Genomic DNA, 21,174 nt, shown 5'->3' on the forward strand with positions numbered 1-21,174 from the left:
AACATCAAGAGTGTAAACTATTGACTCTGGGTGATAATGGTGTGTCAGTATAGGTTCATCGGCTCTAACAGATGTACCCTCTGGTGACACATGTTGATGGCTGTGTGTGTAGGGGTAGGAGGTATATGAAGAATCTCTGTACTTTCTGTGAACCTAAAAGTGCTCTAAAAATAGTTTATTAATTTTAAGAAAGCAAACATATTAAATTTAAACACATCTATATATCTAGGAAAGTGAAAGTGAGAGTTGGTCCATAAAGAAGGCTGGTGGGGAAGTCACTAAGTTGCGTTGTACTCTACCGACCCCATGGACTGTAGCCTGCCAGGCTTCTCTGACCATGGGCTTCTCCAGGCAAGAATACTGGAGTGGGTGGCCCTTTCCTTCTCCAGGGGATCTTTCCAACCCAGGAATTGAACCTGGGTCTCCTGCACTGCTGAAGGCTGAATGCTGAAGAATTGATGCTTTTGAATTGTGGTGCTGAGAAGACTCTTGAGAGTCCCTTGGACTGCAAGGAGATCAAACCAGTCAATCCTAAAGGAAATCAACCCTGGATATTCATTGGAAGGACGGATGTTGAGCTGAGGCTCCAATACTTTGGCCACCTGATGCGAAGAGCCAACACGTTGGAAAAGACACTGATGCTGGAAAAGATTGAGGGCAGGAGGATAAGAGGGTAACATAGGTTGAAATGGTTGGATGGCATCACTGACTCAATGGACATGAGTTTGAGCGAACTCCGGGAGACAGTGAAGGACAGGAAAGCCTGGCATGCTGCAGTCCACAGGGTCACAAAGAGTCAGACATGGCTTGTGACTAAACAATAACAACAATATATCTATAGCAACACTGGCTAACTTATTTGCTATCAGTTTTCATTTAATAGGTTATGTGTTTTACTACTTGGCCAGTTATCCCACAAAGAGATTGTTCTTCATTATTAAACTAACTGCTCAATCCTTGAAGAAATCATCCCAGGAATTATGAGACCATTCTGTAAGGAATTTACTTTGTCAATCAAATCTATTAAAGGTAAATTTTTGACTTTGCAATAGTATTTTGTCTCTGAAAAACCATGAAAAATCCTGAGGGAAATTTCTCACCGTGTTGCTTTCTTTAGTCCTTCATAAGCAAACCAAAGTTCTCCATCCTCATTTAAATGTTCCAAATCTTCCAGAGAGAGCCTGAAACATGAAGAGGGTGAGAGAATCATTTCTCTCATGTATTATGTGTTTCTAAATACTTGTTCACGCAAAAATGATTACCTGTTTCTTACATCTTCAATGTCATAGCTCTCAAGAAGTTGTCTGGTGATCTCCGACATCTTTTCTGAGGGGAAAAGGCAGAACTGGAATAAATTACATTTTTGCATAATTTCTATTTTCCCATTTCCTTTTTTAGGGCCCGGTCCTCTAGCCCTACAGACTCTCTAGCTAACCATCTCATCAGCTAACTTACCAGCTATCCAACCAACCAATCATGAAGCCAACCAACTATTCAACCTTCCATATACCCAACCAACCAGCCTCAGATCAAAGGACACACTGCCCCGAGTGGAGACACCTATGATGCCTTCAGCCTGCCTGCCATGGACTCAGTGACTCATATTTTCATTACCTCTCATTTCCCTTTTCTGGGACTGCACATGCTTTTCCACGTCTATCTTCTGTGTCTGAAGTAACTCTATCTCCTTTTCAAACTCAGAGATCGTCTGAATCCCAGCAATGACAGAACCATGTGAAGAAAAAACAGCTGTCACAATTTACAGCAGACAAAGGGAGCACTAGTACTGTGTGTTTATCTACGCAAGTTGTCCTCACCAGTTTCTCACTTAAAATCTTGTTAAGCCCTCACTGCTCATAAAGTTTGGCCATAAAGTATTGTTTAACTATCTAAGCTACTCTTATTCTCACATGTACTTGGTTGTATCAACCGAGTTAGCCCCCCTACTATATAAAGGGAAAAAGTCAGTCCTTACTACCTGGGGTGGGGATGGGGAGGTGAGGGAGCTGAGAGAAGTCCAGGCACAAGGGCCAAGTTCTCTCTCACTCTATGATGGAATCTTGCACGCAAAGAAGTGGGCAAAGTCATCACCTATTTAGGGTTTGGGCTGCAGCTAGTCTTAGATGGGACTGAGTGGCAGGGCCAGGGTGCGCCCTGGGTCTGTGGGAGTTGGCAGGGAGGGCATGACCCGAGTCCAGGAGGGGGGCGAGGCTGCTTGTGGGGAGAAGGCTGCGTTCTGCCTGTATTCACCTGTGAGCTCAGGTTTGTACTTGTGTAGATGTGGGAGCCGTACAGAGATGAATAACCCCTCCTGGATATTCTTTTCTGTTTTTGTGAGTTGTCATATCAGTGTGTATTAAAACAAAAAAAAAACTTTATCAATACTGGTGAATTTTTGTGTGGCCATTTAAAAAAATTTTTTTATTTTGCATTATCTAGTCATTGAACTCAGTCATGTCGAACTGGCTCTCACAACATCTTTAAAAAGTGATTGCTATTTATTTGTATCATTAAACACAAAAGCTTTTCAATTACTTTTCCTTAAAATGTACTTATGAACAGAGCTGAATATGCAGCTTGCCTTAAAAATGGGGAGGGATGTGCTTTAAAAATCAAGCATTTAACAGAAAACATAGTCAAAGTATTTTTAGTTTATATGACTCAATTTTCAGGTACAATTTTCAGAGATGAGCTGGAACTGATGTAAGGCCAGATGTTTATATATATGATCTCCCTAACTGATAGTAATTCTTCAGAAGGCTTATCAATTGAGATTAGGTTTGGCTAATATAAAAATGAGATGTGCCCTTTTTTTGTTATTGATTAAAACACAGAGATAGAAAACCCAAGACTGAGAGAACAGTCCCAGGCAATTTCCGGCTCAATTACTCCACCATGCCTTTCAGCAGCTCCTGTTCTTATGGTTCAAAATATCTGCTGGAACCCCAGTCTCCCACCCACATCCCAGGTGGCAGATAGAGAAATGGAAGTGGAAGAGAAAAGGGTACACACCTTATCTGTGAAAGTAAGCACCTCACAGAAGCATCACTGAGCAATGGAACCCTTCCATTTATGTTACCCATTCATGGCGTTGTAACTCATGACAAAGGAGGGTGGGGATTGAAACAGGAAAGCCATGTGTCTAGATCGCTACTATTGTTTTTAATTAAAAAACAAGGAGAAAATATATGTGTAGACTATAACCTGCAGCTTCTGTTACTGAAGTGTGGTGTAACAGTGTTTGGGACAGATAAAATTTTGCCTGTGAAATTAAAAAAAAAAACAAAACATCAAAACTGGTGAATTTTTGTGTGGCCATTAAAATTTTTTTTTTTATTTTACATTGTCTAGTCATTAAGCTCAGTCATGTCCAACTCTTTGTGACACTATGGACTGTAGCCCACCACACTCCTCTGTCCATGAAATTCTCCAGGCAAGAATACTGGAGTGGGTTATCATGCCCTTCGCCAGGCGATCTTCCCAACCCAGGGACTGAACCTGTGTCTCCTGCGTTGCAGACAGATTCTTTACCATCTGAGCCACCAGGCAAGCCCATTTTGTATTGGGGTGTAGCCAATTAACTGTGGAAAATTCTGAAAGAGATGGGAATACCAGACCACCTGATCTGCCTCTTGAGAAATTTGTATGCAGGTCAGGAAGCAACAGTTAGAACTGGACATGGAACAACAGACTGGTTCCAAATAGGAAAAGGAGTACGTCAAGGCTCTATATTGTCACCCTGTTTATTTAACTTATATGCAGAGTACATCATGAGAAACGCTGGACTGGAAGAAACACAAGCTGGAATCAAGATTGTCGGGAGAAATATCAATAACCTCAGATATGCAGATGACACCACCCTTATGGCAGAAAGTGAACAGGAACTCAAAAGCCTCTTGATGAAGGTGAAAGTGGAGAATGAAAAAGTTGGCTTAAAGCTCAACATTCAGAAAACGAAGATCATGGCATCTGGTCCCATCACTTCATGGGAAATAGATGGGGAAACAGTAGAAACAGTGTCAGACTTTATTTTTCTGGGCTCCAAAATCACTACAGATGGTGACTGCAGCCATGAAATTAAAAGACGCTTACTCCTTGGAAGGAAAGTAATGACCAACCTAAATAGCATATTCAAAAGCAGAGACATTACTTTGCCAACAAAGGTTCGTCTAGTCAAGGCTATGGTTTTTCCTGTGGTCGTGTATGGATGTGAGAGTTGGACTGTGAAGAAGACTGAGTGCTGAAGAATTGCTGCTTTTGAACTGTGGTGTTGGAGAAGACTCTTGAGAGTCTCTTGGACTGCAAGGAGATCCAACCAGTCCATTCTGAAGGAGATCAGCCCTGGGATTTCTTTGGAAGGAATGATGCTAAAGCTGAAACTCCAGTACTTTGGCCACCTCGTGCGAAGAGTTGACTCATTGGAAAAGAGTCTGATGCTGGGAGGGACTGGGGGCAGGAGGAGAAGGGGATGACAGAGGATGAGATGGCTGGATGGCATCACTGACTCGATGGACGTGAGTCTGAGTGAACTCCGGGAGTTGGTGATGGACAGGGAGGCCTGGCGTGCTGCGATTCATGGGGTTGCAGAGAGTCGGACACGACTGAGTGACTGATCTGATCTGATAGCCAATTAACAATGTTGTGATAGTTTCAGGTGAACAGCAAAGGGACTCAGCCATACGCACACTTGTATCCATGCTCCCCCAAACTCCCCTCGCATCTCTGGATATTTTCTAAGTTAGCCTAAGTGTTTAAAGGTTATACAGCTTTTGTTTCCACAGTGGGTAAAATAGGAGATCAAGTTGGCATGTTTTGATCATTTTACATATATGACCTCACCCCTGTAACATGCCTATGAAGTGAGTAGAATGACTAGAAAACTGAAGATGCAAAAGTGTAACATGCATTGTTTAGGGTCACAGGGCGAGCTATCAGGACCTAGGACTATCCATCCTCAAGCTCCACTCTCTGTATTGTTAAAGTAAATGTTCCAAGTCTTATCTGTATTTACCTATTGCTATTTAGTTGCTCGGTCGTGTCCAACTCTTTGCAACCCATAGACTGTAGCCTACCAGGCTCCTCTGTCCACGGGATTTTCCAGGCAAGAATACTAGAGTGGCTTGCTTCTCAAAGGGATCTTCCAGACCCAGTGATTGAACCTGCATCTCTTGCACTGGCAGGCAGATTCTTTACCACTGAACCACCAGGGAAGCCCTTATTTAGGTATAGGTATTTACCTATAGGCTTATTATAACATGTATAAATGATGACAATGGGTTTATTTTCTTTGAAAATCAGACTAATCTCCTTAATATACCACACTGAAGAGTTTAGATCATAGTTTTAGCTACCAGAGAGGAAGTGAGTGGTTTCCTCTCACTCACTTCACCCCAAGGGCAGCCACATAATCTCATGAAATACAAACTGCAGCCAGATGATGTGACTCCCGGATTGACATCAGTCTTACGTGGCTGCTAAGGATGAAGGGCTCACAGGTATATGTGGTCCTTCTGGATTCCACAGTCCAATCTACTATTTTAAACAGTAGGAAATCAGAACCCAGAGTCTGAACATGGGCAGTTCTGCTAAGAAATTCAGGTATGAGTCCACGACATATCTTCTAAACTATGCATGGCTATTCCATGATGATTACAGAGGATATTTGTGTAATTGTAACAACTATTCTACTAACATGTGTTTCACGTATCTAGTGGAAGCTTAAAAATTTTCCAATCTCACTAAAATGGTTTGCATTGAAGAATGGAGGGAGAAACAAGCTTGGATGCTTTTAGCTGATCCTGTGGGCTGCCGTCTGTGGGGTTGCACAGAGTCGGACACGACTGACGCGACTTAGCAGCAGAGCCGAGGGGACGTGAAGCCGCTCTCTCTTGTGCAGACAAATCAGCCAAGAGCTCGTGGATGATCGAGGAGTCTTACCTTTGCCTGCTTGCTCAGCCGGGCCACTTCTCCTTTCAGGCCATCAGAGGTGACCTGCTCTTCTTCCAGCTGATGCTGTAGTTGCATCTTCTCATCCTTGAGAGCTTTAATTTCTTCTTTCAAGGACCGGATCTGCTTCTCATAGTCTTGTGTTTTCAGTTCAAAACTTTTTTCAAGAAGTCTAAGCATCAAAAGAAAAATTTGAACCATTTCTAAGGTCTTTACCCTTAATTAGAACTACACATCATTTTGGAAATAAGAGGAGACTCAGAAAGGAAGAGCCAAGTGAAGACCTATTGTGAGGACGGTGGCCTTATTTTTAGAAGACTGTTTTTATGTCCCCTTAGGTTAAGGCAGCTTCTTACCTCTTCAGAATCAGAGAAGTGTGGCTCTACAGTGATCACACACAGGGAACACAGGAGAGGGAGGCTGAACTTAAAGACTCAATGGTTGTTGGGGTACTATAGCCCCCAAGCCACCCTGGTTCCACATAGTCCCCTAAAGGGACCGCTTCACTCAGCAAAGACCTTGGCACATTCTGCCAAGTCCTGTCTCCTGCCTAGAATCAAGGATCCTGGAACAGCCTGGCTTAGTCCTAAACAAGTTAATATGGCCATTTAATAAGGAAAAGGGTCCAGCTTGTCAAACATTTTAGAATAAACTGCAGCAAATACAGGTACCCCAAAGGCCACAGAAAGCCAATACCTTGTAAGAAGATTGCACAATTAAATACAGGGTAAGTGCCCAAGAAAATAACCCCAGACAGATACAGAACCTAGACCAGCCCCACACAGCCCACAGGGGCCCAGTCAGAATTGAAGCTGTCCAAGGAACTCTGTGAGTTTATTAAATCATTTTCCCACCTGCTGGGCTGTCAACTCAGTCCATTTTATGACTTGCTTTTATAGTACAATGGGGAAAATCCTGAGGAAGAGAGTCATATTCCCAATAGGATTTTGTTTCTTTTCTTCTTATAAATATTAACAAACATTTAAACTTTGTTTTCAGATTTAAAAAAAACAAACAAAACAAAAACTACAGTGTTTCTAAGAGTCCAGGAAAATACATTTGAAGAAGCAAATTGCAACCAGAAATCTTATGTAAAGAGAATCTTAAGACTTGTAGTCTAAGACTTGGAAGCTGACCAGGAGTGTGCCCACTGACTGTGGGACCCTTGAGCTTCCAGAGGGTTGTGATGGGACAAGTCTTTCCCAGTCAGCTGACCAGGGACCAGACTGAGCTGTGGGTGAGTGCTGAAGAGGACTGTAAAGAGCTCAGGCTGGCTCTCTAGCCCCTGCTTGAAATGATCGCTCTTAAGTGGCCTCAGATGACCAGGAGATGCCAAGAGCTGAGCTCCTCTCTTCTAAAGTTAAGAATTCATGGAAAAACAGACTCAAGGTAAAAAGTTAACTAGTCCTATTTAAAAACTGATGTAAATATGATGCAGCAATTCCACTCCTAGGTATATATGCAAAGAAAAAGAAAACACTATTTTAAAAGAATGCATGCACCCCAGTGTTCATAGTAGCACTATTTACAATAGTCAAGATATGGAAGCCACCTAAGGGTCCATCACCAGATGAATGGATAAAGAAGATGTGGTACATATATACAATGGAATGCTACTCAGGCATAAAAAAGAAAAATTTCCATTTGCAACAATATGGATGAAACTGAGGGATCTTATGCATAGTGAAATAAGTCAGATAGAAAAAGACACTGTGTTTTATAGGTGGAACATTAAAAAAAAAAACACACACACAAATGAATATAGCAAGGCAAATAGACTCATAAAAAACAAACTAGTGGTTACCAGTAGGGAGAGGGAAGGTGGAGAAGCAAGAAAGGGGAAGGAGATTAAAAGGTACAGACTACTGTGTATGATATAAATAAGCTGCTAGGATATATTGCATAACACAGGGAATATAGCTAACATTTTATAATAACTACAAATGGAGCATAATGTATAAACATTTTGAACCACTATGTCGTACACCTGAAGCTAATATAGTATTATAAATCAACTACACATCAAAAGGACTTCCCTGGTGGCTCATACAGTAAAGAATCTGCCTGCAACGTAGAAGACCTGGGTTTGATCCCTGGGTTGGGAAGATCCCCTGGAGAAGGGAATGGCTATCCACTCCAGTATTCTTACCTAGAAAATTCCTTGAATAGAGGAGCCTGGCAGGCTACAGTCCAAAGCATTGCAAAGAGTCGGACAGGACTGAGCCACTTTCACATATGCACACACATACATCAAAAGAAAAAAAATAGATGTAGGATCATGAAACACTGTATGTATACATTAACTCAATCCCAATCTCCTGATTTATCCCTTTACCCCTTGGTAACTACAATTTGTTTTCTAAATCCGTGACTCTATTTCTGTTTCATAAATAAGGTCACTTGTATCATTCTTTTGGATTCCTCATGAAAGCACTATCACATGTTATATGTCTTTGTCTGACACCACTCAGTATGACAATCTTTAGGCCCATCCATGTCACTGCAAATGACATTATTTTGTTTTTGTTTGCGGCAGAGTAACAATATGCCATTGATTAATATATATGTCCATCTTCTTTGTCCACTCCTCTGTTGATCAATATTTAGTTTGCTTCCATGTTCTGGCTATTGTAAGCAGTGCTGCTATGAACATTGGGGTGCATATAATATTCTGAATTATGGTTTTCTCTAGATATATGCCCAGGAATGGGATTTCTGGATTATATGGTGGCTCTAATTTTAGTTAAGGAACCTCCATACTGTCTTCCATAACGGCTACACTAATTTTTATTCCCACCAACAGTGTAGAGGGTTCCCTTTTCTCCACACCCTCTCTAGCATTTATCATTTGTAAATTTTTGGATGATCGCCATTCTGAATGGTGTGAGGTGATACCTCATTGTAGTTTTGATTTTTATCTCTCTAATAATTAGTGATACTGAGCATCTTTTCATGTGCCTCTTGGTCATCTGTATGTCTTATTTGGAGAAATGTCTATTCAGATCTTCCATCCATTTTTTTGGATTGGGTTGCTTTTTTTACATTGAGCTACATGAGCTATTGGACCTGCCTTAACTTATGTGAGGTGAGTTACACGCCTTACTGTCTGGGACAAGAGTCAAGTTTACAGATACAGTGTGAGGGTAGGGGGCAAAGAAGGACGGTTTAAGAGGCAATAATTTTCACCCTTGGACTTGAAAGCTGAAAAACGTGGCAGTCTCTGAACTCTGAACTCTGGAGTCCATAACTCCAGAACCTGTGCAGTGTCTGAAATGTGCACCCTTGGGGACGTAGCTCTCACAAAGCTGTCTCTCACTTCCTAAAAATATCCGCGCTGTGCTCTCCTGTGTCTGTGATCTGCAACCTGCAAGCTGAGAAGCAAATTAGAAAACAGCAGACAGAGAAGGAAGCAGTGGCTTTAAAGCAAACGAGATTTCATACACTCTTTGTTGTTCTTCTTTTCGCACATCATCAAAGAGCTGCTTGGTGAGGTTATCCATTTTTTCTGTGAAAAGAGAATGAATGCTCTTTGAAATAGGTGTGAAAAGCAATGCCTTGATTGTTTCATGCCACATTTAACAAAGTAAGAATGTAAGAACAATCGGGTGGTATTTATTATTAATGGGACTTAAGATGCGAGTGTAATTGTCATCTTTTATAAATTAGAATTCTGCAATTAGAATCTGAATTGGACAAGTACAGATGGACAAGCTAGGCTGCGGATGGCTGCTCCACACGCCAAAGGAAACTGACGCTGCTGGTCCCAAGGGTCTGCACGTGACAGCCCAGGGCTGACGCGGCTCAGTGCTAAGGAGGCGTCTTTGTTCAGGGCCAGGACTGGGTACCACTTACACTGGGTAACTTGGCCAGAGCTAAAATTTGAGTGCAAATCCTTGGCAAGCCACAAACGTTATTCCAGCTTTGCCCTGACAATGCACGAGGATGGCTATAAAATTTTTAAAAAATGAGATTCTGAACGATCCCTGTTACCACTACCCACAGTCATCACCCCCTCCCCATCTTCTGATATAACAGCTCCAGGCTTACGGCCCACCCATCTGTACTTTGCAAATGGCCCAGGAGATTCTGAGGCACAGACAGGGACTACTGTGCTCTGATAAAAGTTGGAAACAAGCCAGGTGAACCTGCAGGGTACAGTTGCCACAATTTAAATACAGTTATTTTCTGTGGAGTGAAAGTGTTCTCATTACACCAGAGGTGTCTGGTTCAGCCTGAAACTCGATTCCTGCCCAGTGCCTATTTCCTGAAGGACTAGGCCTGTGAACCGGTGAATGTGCATCGGGCCACCTCGGGCTTTACCTTTCAACTCTTCAGTCTTCTCTTGAAGCTTCAGCTGTATTTGTTCTTTCTGTATTTCCAATTCTGAATTATGCTTCTGAAGCTTTGCCAGTTTCTAGCAAAGGGAAGGGAAAAAATGGTTTTTTGAAAACCTTGCTTTGAGTTTCATCACCATTGCCTGCATATTTTTAAATTAGTTATTTTTCGGTCTCGGCGCCCATGCATAGGTAACAGCTGGCAGCAGCCCACTGCGAGATGCTGTGTTTAGCTCCACATGCAAGGGCTCCATGTGACTTCAAAAGACACTAGTTCCCAGCCTCATCCAACAAGGGCTGAAATCAAGGAGAAAGAACCAAATCCAAGGTCTTCCCAAAGTCAAGACAACTCCTCTGTCTTTTTATTGGCTAAAAATAGCCAGGATATTCATACATTAAATGTAGGAAATTTATGATATAAAGTGGATTCACACTTCGAGAGTCTTATGACTCAGGAAGGATGTATGATCACAGTAGTTCTCCAGCAAAGTCTCTGCTGGGCTGGCAGCTGGGGGCCCCTGGGTGCTGGTGACTGGTGACTGGCAGTGTGGGAGATGCTAGCCTCTGTGTTAGTGCAGCCAGGCACTTGGTCATAGGAAGGGCAGAGGGATGCCCTAGTACCCCAAGCTGTCACCACTCTGGGTGTTGTGGGACTTTAGAAGGTGCAGAATGGATGGTAATAAATAATGGGTTTGAAAATATCAGCTCACGCTTTTGCAGGGCTATGAGTCACTTGGCTGAACTATTTCATGTGACAATTTTATCGTCACAGTAATTCTGTCAGTCCCTTTTTGTTATTCCCATCTTCCATATGAGGAAACTAAAATTCAGAGAGGGTAAGTGACTTGTCCAAGTTTCCCAGACAGAGAAGATCTCAACCTGGGACATCTGGTTTTTACATCTACTGCTCTTTTTACTACGACACGGAGATGCAGACCTGCCCACGCTTTGCACTGCTGCCCTGGGGATGATGCTTCCAGGGTGCACGTCAGGTGGACAAGTGACAGGAGACCAAGGTCATGCTGGATGGGAGGGAGACGTTGCCTAGGGCCCTTTCTCAGGCCTTCCATCACTCCACACAAGTGGAAGGCAGTGAAAACCTTACAATGTGCTTCTTGAAGCACAGGTCTCCTCTTCCCCTTACCCCTTTCCCCTCCAGACTCTAGGCCTCAGATCTCCCTTCTCTAAAATGCAGGCTTTCTCTGGTAATGAAAGCCAACAGCAAAATCTGATTTCTGTGCAGAAGTCATCTCTGTGGGAAATGCTGCACCACGATCTCTTCCACAGAAAGACTCACAAGCTACGTGCACAGTCATTTCCAGCACAGACCTCTTCCACGGAAGCCCTGTATCTCATCCCCTTCTCCTCATAATTCTGCCTGTGGGTGGCTGCTCTGTCCAGTTCAGATTCCAGTTTCTGAATCTTCTCCACGTCACCGGCCCGAAGGGCAGCCAGGCTGGTCAGCTTCTCCACCAGCCCATGGTTCTCTTTGTTCTGGAGGAAAGAAACGTCAGATACTCAGGGGTTTATCCAAAATAAAGAAGCTGTTCCATTAGCTTCTTGCAACTTCTCATCTAAGTGGGAGGTTTTTTTTACACTGACCATGATTATCATCACAATGGCCCGTAAGCATCTTCACCCGGTGAGAATAAGGAGGCAGAGCTGGTCAGGCAAATGCTTTCCTGAGTTGGGGGATCTTTTGGTCCAAACCCTGGAGCTCCAGGACAACCCTAGTTCTGTGAGTTGAACTGGGTCTTCTTCATCTCCCCAAATCCACATGTTGAAGTCCTAGTCCCCAGTACCTCAGGATGTCACTGTATTTGGAGATTTGGTCTTAAAAGACGTAACTAAGGTAAAACGAGGTCACATGGGTGGACCCTGATTCAGTATGACTGGTGTCTTTATAAGAAGAGATTAGGACAGATGTGAGGGGAGGGGAGACGACGTGAAGACACATGGGGAAGAAGGCCATGTATAAGCCAAGGAAAGACACCTTGGAAGAGACCAAAGATGCCAACATCTTGATCCTAGACTTTCAGCTTCCTGCACCGTGAGAAAATAAATATCTGTTGTTTAAGCTGCCCTGCCCTGTGCTGGCTTATCACGGCAGCCCTAGTACATGAATATCTGGAATGCAGCTCAGGCAGTGTGGGGTCTCCCACAGGCCCCGCTGCCAGTGGTCAGGGCTGTTTTTCAGGGCTGTTCCATACCAGCGACATAATGTGCAGGACTGCTGCACAACACAGGGAGGGGGAACTGTATCAAAACCTCAAGTTTTTGGTTTGCACATTCACCCACTCACCAAGGACTCCTATGATACAGCTTAGCACTACCTTTAAAGTTTATCAGAGGAGAATCTGATTATTACTTGAGACAGATGTAGGAGTGAGTTTTATAGATCTGGACACATTCCTGGACACAGCCTTCCCACACTGACTGAGGGTGTATGGAGTTTGGGTTTTTTTTTTTTTTCCTATCAATAGGAATGGAATGGGGAATCTTCCCAAACTAGGCAGGGCTGTAGTCAGACCACATTGACCTTTGGGGAAGTAAAAAATGGCAACTCCTCTGGGCCAATGCAGCTCTGAAGGAGCATGGCTTGGCATGAAGGTAGCATCTTTGTGCAAATTAGAAAAAGACACTCTTGCCTCAAGGCAGTACAACTCTACACCAAGACACATGGAAGTCACACTGGATTTCAGCTCCCTCTCCTTTCTTGGGCAGGTGCCCTTGTGCAGTGTGCAACCTACACACTCGTGTGTATCAGCCCTTTACAGTGTACTTCTGCTTCCTAGCTCAAGTAGTCCATATAAACTGCTTAAACCTCCTAACATGGGCATAAATCTTCAGTGTTGACAAAAAATTAATTAATCAATAGTCAATATAAGAAAGAAATAAAGTATTTTATTTGAGTCAACCTGAGGATTATAACCCAGGAGACAGTTTTTCAGAAAACTGGTGACTGTTCCACCTGTTAGAGGTCAAAACACAGGTATATAAGCTTTTGAGACAAAGGGCTATACATCAAAGTAAAATATTGATATTTTACACAGTCCAACAAGGCAAATAGCAAATCACTGTGACCTCTTAGAGGATTTGAGCAGACTCTTATCTCTTAAGGGGCTACCTTGCTAGTTGGGACCTGCCGGGAGCCGGCATATTGCATATTGAGTGCATATTGCATATTGAGTGCAGCACCTTCACAGCATAATCTTTCAGGATCTGGAATAGCTCAACTGGAAGTCTATCACTGCCGGGAGCCAGCACGAGGAGCTCCACCCATGACAAAGGTCATGAGGAAGGAGGCTTGGCATACGCAAAGGTGGGATCGAGCCTCAGGAATCCCCCTGGAAATTCTCAAGCATCTACCCCCAAAACCAGAGTCTGCCTACTTTCTGCTTTGTGCTCTCACCTACACCTCTGACTTTACAGAGGGGGCTGTCCCCCACTACCTCTCTCTGAAACAAGAGTTAACTTATAGCTCCAGTTAATAAAGTTTCTGGGTGTGATAGTGTTTCAACCTACAAACTCCTTTGGAAGTCCTCTAGCCTGCCTGAATAGGTTTTTCCGGCCACATGTGATCTCTCAGAGCCTCCCAACTGTGAGAGGCAGGAGATGTTCTAAACTGTCTAAACACAGATTCCTTTGAGTAGTTAAAAGATTGATTAGAAATTGTATTGGTGAAGGGTTTTTCACTTGGTGGGCTAATGTTTGCTGCTAAGTCTCCATATCCCTTACCTGCTGTGTCCCTGGCAGTGTATTGATTAATATAATTGGTGTAAGTAGTAGCTTTAATGTTTATAACCTGGGACCCTTGAGTTAATTCTTTTTCTTGTTATAGCCCACCACACCTTTGCTCTGTAGGAATGAAACTTTATCTAATGCTTTTGGAGGGTGGCTCCTGACCAATCACCTTTAGAGAAAAATAAGTTTTCTGAAGAAAGGGTCTTAAAATGTTAACAGGCCTCCGGGCCAGAAGATGATGCAAATCACCTAAGCTTTTGCATATGATAAGTCTGCAGGAAGAAAGCCTGGCTTGCTGCATGACTCTACCCCTTCCCCCATTATCCTCTATGCATAATTTAAGGTATAAAAACTACTTTGGAAAATAAAGTGCGGGCCTTGTTCACCGAAACTTGGTCTCCCCATGTCGTTCTTTCTCTCACCTTCTGGCTGAATTATTCAGCCTCTTTTCTCCACTGAATTTCCTCACTGAGCTATCCTTATTTCAGCCTCTTCTCTTCACTGAATTTTCCTACTGAACTATCCTCATTCTATTACTCTTTATATCCTTAATTAACGTGTAATTAAGCAGTTGTTTCCTGATCCTCGCCGACGCCGTCCCTGCTTCGAATTCCCTGGATCCACCGGGGCTGGACCCCGGCAGGCACCTGAAGGAAATTGCTTTCCTTTGTGGGGTGGGGGCGGGGTGTTAAACAGACATTTCTGTGTCCTCTAAGGGGACCCAGCTGTCGTATAGCGCAGATGCACAACGTCCACTAACGGGGATAACATTGTGGCTCAAAGGGCAGAGAAAATTTTATGTTCAATTTTTCTTGTCTTGCCTTAAAATAACTTTATTTCATCAACAGCATAGTTAAGGAACTAGTCTGGAACTAAAATAAATCTGTTAGAAAGAGTAAATATGAAGGATGCATAATGAACACTTACCTGGTCTTCTAACTTTTTCTGCAAACGCTGAACTCTGTAAGTGAGCTGAATGTTGAGCACGAATCGTCGGATATTCTGAAATCTGCGTCTGGCCAGCCATGCCCGGGCATATTTCTGCAGGATCACAGCCTTGTGTTCCTTCAGCATCTTTAAAAGAAGATTTTGGGAAATGCAAAATGGGTCTCCACTGTTTTTTCTCATCAACTCTTTCAGTGTTGAGAGATGTAACTACCAGAATACTCCTACAGGGTGAAATACTAATTTTTTGTAGTCAACCCACACAATTCTGTTTACCTATTTTTTTTCAGATTTTTAAAAATTGAACTCTAGTTTACTTACAATGTTGTATGAGTTTCAAGTGTACCGCACAGTGATTCAGCTATACCTATATATATATTCTTTCTCAGATTTTTTCACTATAGGTTATTACAAGATATAGTTCCCTGTGTATACTCTGTGTATAGTCTTTGTAGTTTATCTGTTTTATATATAGTAGTGCATATATGTTAATCCCAAAGTCTTAATTTTTCTACTCCCCTCCCACTATCCTCTTGGTAACTAACCCTATGTTTGTTTTCGATGTCTGCGAGTCTATTTCTGTTCTGTAAATAAGTTCATTTGCATCATTTTAAAAGATTCCACATATAAGTGATGGCATATGATATTTGTCTTTCTCTGATTTACTTCACTTACTATGATAATTTCAAGCCTCAACCATGTTGCTGCAAATGACATTATTTCACACTTTTTTAATGGCCAAATAACATTCCGGTGTGTATGTGGTATGTATGTACCACATCTTGTTTATCCATTCATCTGTGAATAGACATTGAGGTTGTTTCCAGGTCCTGGCTACTGTAAACAGCACTGCTATGAACATAGGGGTGGGTGGATCTTTTCAAATTAGAATCTGTTCTAGATATATGCCCAGGAGCAGGATTGCAGGATCATATGGTAATTTTATTTTTAGCTTTTTAAGCAACCTCCATATGTTCTGCATAGTGGCTACACCAATTTACATTCCCACCAAAAATGTAGGAGTGCTCCCTTTTTTCCATAACCTTTCCAGTGTTTATTATTAGTAGATTTTTTGATGATGGCCAATCTGACTGGTGTGAGATGCTACCTCACTGTAGTTCTGACTTGCATTTCTCTAAATAATTAGTGATGCTGAGAATCTTTCATGTGCCTCTTGGCCATCTGCATGTCTTCTTTGGAGAAATGTCTATTTAGGTCTTCTGCCCATTTTTTGACTGGGTTATGTTTAGTAGTATAAGCTATTTGTATATTTTGGAAATTAATCCTTTGTTGGTAGCATTACTTGCAGATATTTTCTCCTACCTAGACTTTGGAAACAATAACCAAATCCTGGCTGCAGCAGACACATATGAACAGACATTCATATCCCAGAAAGCCACACCTTTTGATACCTCCTCCTTGCCAGGAATCCTCGGGTGTAGGCCTGGATGGTGATAGTGGCCACACGAATCAGCTGGTACAAGTTGCGGACGAGATACGCTCGACAGTACTTCTGAATGACAATGGCTGCCCATGCTTCTTTTAAGGCAGTGGCAGTAACAGCTTTCCTTGGTTAAAAAGAATGCAGAGTAAACCTGTTGCCAATGGGGCACTGACTTCCACCCCAGAGCAACCAGCTTGCACAATACTTCTTAACTGAGGCATATTCCAAAGTTCTGCAAATTATGCATTTAACGTTGGAATGGTTTACGCTAATGTCTAGTCAAGATCAGTGTTATTACTTCTTCTTTCCATCCTGATTCGAACATGGATCTGTTCCAGGAATGAGGCACCACAGGGGAACTATCCTACTCTTCACATTCAGGCCGATCACCCCACCATCACTCACATACCCACAGAGTCTGTGACAACACAACTGTGCTTTGGCTTTGCGCTTGCTCATTCATCTAGTCATTCATGTGGGAGATCATGCTGGCACCTCCAGATCAGGGGTTTAAAAACTATGGCCTTGGGGCCACAGCTGCACCTTCCCACCTGCTATTGTCACATTTTGTTGTAACATAGTCACACTTATTATTTACATATAGCCCATGGCTGATTTCATGCTACAAAGGTAGAGTTTAATAGTTGTGAGAGAAACCGCAAGACCCCCAAAAGCCCAAACATTTGGCCCTTACAGAAAAAGTTTGTCAACTCCTATATGATGGCCTGGAGGTGAGGAGAAAGTTCTTACCTGCAGAGTTTACAACCTCATAAAACAGACTTAGAAATGGTCAAGTGGGATAAGAAGAAAAATAAAATTACTACTAAAAGATCTGTAAGAGAGATCTTACTGAACTATCATTCTTCTTGGGAAGAACTGACATGTCAGCCAGGCTTGACAGAAAAGTAGGATTTCTGAAGACAGTAAAGGCTGGAAAAGGCATTTCAGACTAAGGGACAGGTGAAGACATGGAGGCCTAGCAGTGCCTGAAACATTCAGAAAAAGAGAATTTGTTTGGAGTTGCCAGAATATAAGATACATGGAGAAAACTGGTAGTTAGTGAGGTGAGAAAAAATAGATGGGGACTGTTTGTTATCAAAATATGTACTTACTGAACATGTACTATGTGCCACTCACTGTGCTGGGTCCTAGATATGGATGCAGAGGCAACCAGGCAAGTATCATCCCTGTCCTCTCAGAGCGTCTGTGCTTATGGCTCCATCCAAGCCATGGGGACCCATGAGTACCAGGTCAAAGGCTGAGTGCCCTTCTCTGGGAAACAGGGGCCACTGCAAGCATGAGAGGCAGGAGCAGGGGCTCTCTGAGGCGCTGCTTTAGAAGTCAGGAAGGAGAGGCAGCGGGTAGAGGGCTGTGCTATAGAGTGAAACACAAATGATAATGAAGGCTCCATGCAGGGCAGGGGTGTGGAATGAAATAAGCAGGACAGACACAGGAGGCAAATGGAGGAAGCATGAGTTTGGGGAAGACAGTAACTCTGGACTTTCCTGCCCTGGGGACTCCTGCAATTAACTGAAACCAGAGGCTTGAGAGGGAAAGCGAGACTGACTGTAAGTGTATGTAAGATGGTTGCCTAGGGGAGCGTGGGTCAGGAGGTAGGGGCAGGGTGGTGGAATGGCAAGCCCAGTTTGGGGTGGGCTGAGATGAAGGCTGTGGTGTGTCAGTCACGTGGAGGAGCCCAGATACTGCTGGAGGTCAGGCATAAGGCTCAGGATGAGGGAACCTGAGCTACACAGCCTATCTTTAAAAACCTGGCTCTCCTACTACCGTCACAGCAAGGGAAGGAGGGAGGCTGGGCAGACACGGAGATGCTCACAGTGCCATCCAGGAAGGATGCTCGTCTCGCTGGCCATCCCAGGACGGCCTCTTGGGAGCGCTCACAGAGGGGTGGGATGGCTGTGTCCTCCACTCGGGCAGCCCTACCCAGGGGACTCATTGCTTGTGGGCAGAGCCTTGCCACGATCTCTCAGGCGTGGTCTGGCCCCACTACCTGCAAGTTAGGTTGGTCAGTGGTGTCCTTATTCAGAAGCTTCACTTGGACCCTGATCACCCTTAGGCATTTTCAGTTCCCAAGGACTAGCGGCTCAGCCTCTCTACCTGGTCTCACCAGGAATTCTGGCCCTCTTCAGCAACACCCTGATCGGGGCTTTCTCTCATCAAGGTCTTGGTTGCCACCTCTGCCATGTGGGGACAGTACGCAGAGTCAGCGCCACCTGCCCCCAAGGACACACCCGTCTGCTCTTGAGGCTCACAGCCACCTGTGTACCCACACACACATCTGCACCTGGGTCCTGGGAGAAAAGAGGCCCTGGGGGTGATAGGGAAGAAAGTCGTACAGTTGCTCAAGTTTTCTTGATTCCAATTCCGAGGGTAAAGAATCTGCCTGCAATGCAGGAGACCCAGGTTTGATCCCTGGGTCTGGCAGATCTGGAGAAGGGAATAGCTATCCAATTTCCAATTGCCTGAAGAATTCCATGGACAGAGGAGCCTGGCAAGCTACAGATCATGGGGTCTCAATGAGTTGGACATGACTGAGCGACTAACACGTACCCAATTTTCACTCCTGGTTTCAACATACCTCATGGTTTTCTGACCCCGGAAGTACTGCTGGATGATCAGGGCCGCTTGTCTCTCTCTGAGGAATTTTTTTCTCTGGAGCCAGCCACGGACGTGCTTTTGTATCGCAATACAACCCTGCCTCAGTTTATCCAACCGGAGTTTTTCTAAATAAGCCACTTGCCCTGCTCTGAAGAAAATTTTGGTTTTACCAAACTGGTACTGATTAGAATCCTGGAAGAGAAAAATGACATAATCAGAACAAACTGTCAAATTTTCTACAGTATTTGGAAAAGATGTTTAGAGATCCAAACACACCACCCATATTGTTATTTTGACATCTCTGTTCTTTGACATAAAGAGGAAAACTGATTGTGACCTGGAAGTTTATGTTTTGCCTTTTTTGTTTAAAGACTCTTTGGAAGAAGAAGTGGACAGGAGGGTGAGGGTTGTGTCTGTGGGGTGAGGGTGAGAGGGGATGTTTGTATTGTGGGTGATTTTCAACTGGGCTGCTGGGGAGCTCCAGCCACTTATAGGTGGTTTTCACAGAAGGGCAGAGGTGCCTGGAAAGGCTTCATTTCTGTCTTCATTTGGCGTCTCTTCATCAATCTTCCAACAAAACGAGAGAAGAGTCTCTACATGGACATCGCCAGAAGGCCAACACCGAAATCAGACTGATTTTTGCAGCCAAAGATGGAGAAGCTCTATACAGTCAGCAAAAACAAGACCAGGAGCTGACTGTGGCTCAGATCATGAACTCCTTATTGCCAAATTCAGACTAAAGTTGAAGAAAATGGTGAAAACACTAGACCATTCAGGTATGACCTAAATCAAATCCCTTATGACTATACACTGGAAGAAATAGATTTAAGGGACTAGATCTGATAGACAGACTGCCTGATGAACTATGGACAGAGGTTCGTGACATTGTACAGGAGACAGGGATTAAGACCATCGCCATGAAAAAGAAATGCAAAAAAGCAAAATGGCTGTCTGGGGAGGCCTTACAAATAGCTGTGAAAAGAAGAGAAGCAAAGGAGAAAAGCAAAGATATATCCATTTGAATGCAGAGTTCCAAAGAATGGCAAGAAGAGATAAGAAAGCCTTCCTCAGTGATCACTGCAAAGAAATAGAGGAAAACAATAGAATGGGAAAGACTAGAGATCTCTTCAAGAAAATTAGAGATACTAAGGGAACATTTCATGCAAAGATGGGCTTGATAAAGGACAGAAATGGTATGGACCTAACAGAAGCAGATGATATTAAAAACAGGTGGCAAGAATACACAGAAGAACTGTACAAAAAAGATCTTCATGACCCAGATAATCACGATGGTGTGATCACTGACCTAGAGCCAGACATCCTGGAATGTGAAGTCAAGTGGGCCTTAGAAAGCATCACTACGAACAAAGCTAGTGGAGGTGATGAAATTCCAGTTGAGCTATTCCTAATTCTGAAAGATGATGCTGTGAAAGTGCTGCACTCAATATGCCAGCAAATTTGGAAAACTTAGCAGTGGCCACAGGACTGCAAAAGGTCAGTTTTCATTCCAATCCCAAAGAAAGGCAATGCCAAAGAATGCTCAAACTACCACACAATTGCACTCATCTCACATGCTAGCAAAGTAATGCTCAAAATTCTCCAAGCCAGACTTCAGCAATACATGAACCGTGAACTTCCAGATATTTAAGCTGGTCTTAGAAAAGACAGAGGAACCAGAGATCAAATTTTCAACATCTGGTGGATCATCAAAAAAGCAAGAGAGTTCCAGAAAAACATCTAATTCTGCTTTATTGACTACGCCAAAGCCTTTGACTGTGTGGATCACAATAAACTGTGGAAAATTCTGAAAGAGATGGGAATACCAGACCACCTAATCTGCCTCTTGAGAAACCTCTATGCAGGTCAGGAAGCAACAGTTAGAACTGGACATGGAACAACAGATTGGTTCCAAATAGGAAAAGGAGTACATCAAGGCTGTATATTGTCACCCTGCTTATTTAACTTCTATGCAGAGTACATCATGAGAAACGCTGGGCTGGAGGAAGCACAAGCTGGAGTCAAGATTGCCGGGAGAAATATCAATAAACTCAGATATGCAGATGACACCACCCTTATGGCAGAAAGTGAAGAAGAACTAAAGAGCCTGTTGATGAAAGTGAAAGAGGAGAGTGAAAAAGTTGGCTT

The 21,174-nt window shown here is 43.3% G+C and overlaps 1 protein-coding gene across 4 annotated transcripts in view; it reads right to left on the reverse strand.

Moving 5' to 3' along the window:
* The window catches only part of MYO5C (myosin VC), a 117,837-nt gene that overhangs the window by 34,330 nt on the left and 62,333 nt on the right, over positions 1–21,174 (reverse strand). For 3 of the 4 annotated variants that reach the window (XM_086320970.1, XM_086320971.1, XM_086320969.1), the window contains exons 19-28: positions 19,010–19,221; positions 16,372–16,537; positions 14,952–15,098; positions 11,610–11,774; positions 10,267–10,360; positions 9,388–9,451; positions 5,938–6,118; positions 1,615–1,708; positions 1,263–1,326; positions 1,101–1,181 (exon numbers count right to left, since the gene is read on the reverse strand). In XM_086320970.1, the coding sequence (XP_086177096.1) occupies positions 1,101–1,181; positions 1,263–1,326; positions 1,615–1,708; positions 5,938–6,118; positions 9,388–9,451; positions 10,267–10,360; positions 11,610–11,774; positions 14,952–15,098; positions 16,372–16,537; positions 19,010–19,221 (1,268 nt within the window). The remainder of the gene's footprint in view (positions 1–1,100; positions 1,182–1,262; positions 1,327–1,614; positions 1,709–5,937; positions 6,119–9,387; positions 9,452–10,266; positions 10,361–11,609; positions 11,775–14,951; positions 15,099–16,371; positions 16,538–19,009; positions 19,222–21,174) is intronic. The other variant, XR_015134491.1, reaches the window with a different exon arrangement.

Source organism: Bos grunniens, chromosome 10, assembly GCF_055505025.1.
Source record: "Bos grunniens cultivar Pamir isolate PY7600 chromosome 10, Bosgru_T2T1.0, whole genome shotgun sequence".
Lineage (NCBI taxonomy): Eukaryota > Metazoa > Chordata > Mammalia > Artiodactyla > Bovidae > Bos > Bos grunniens.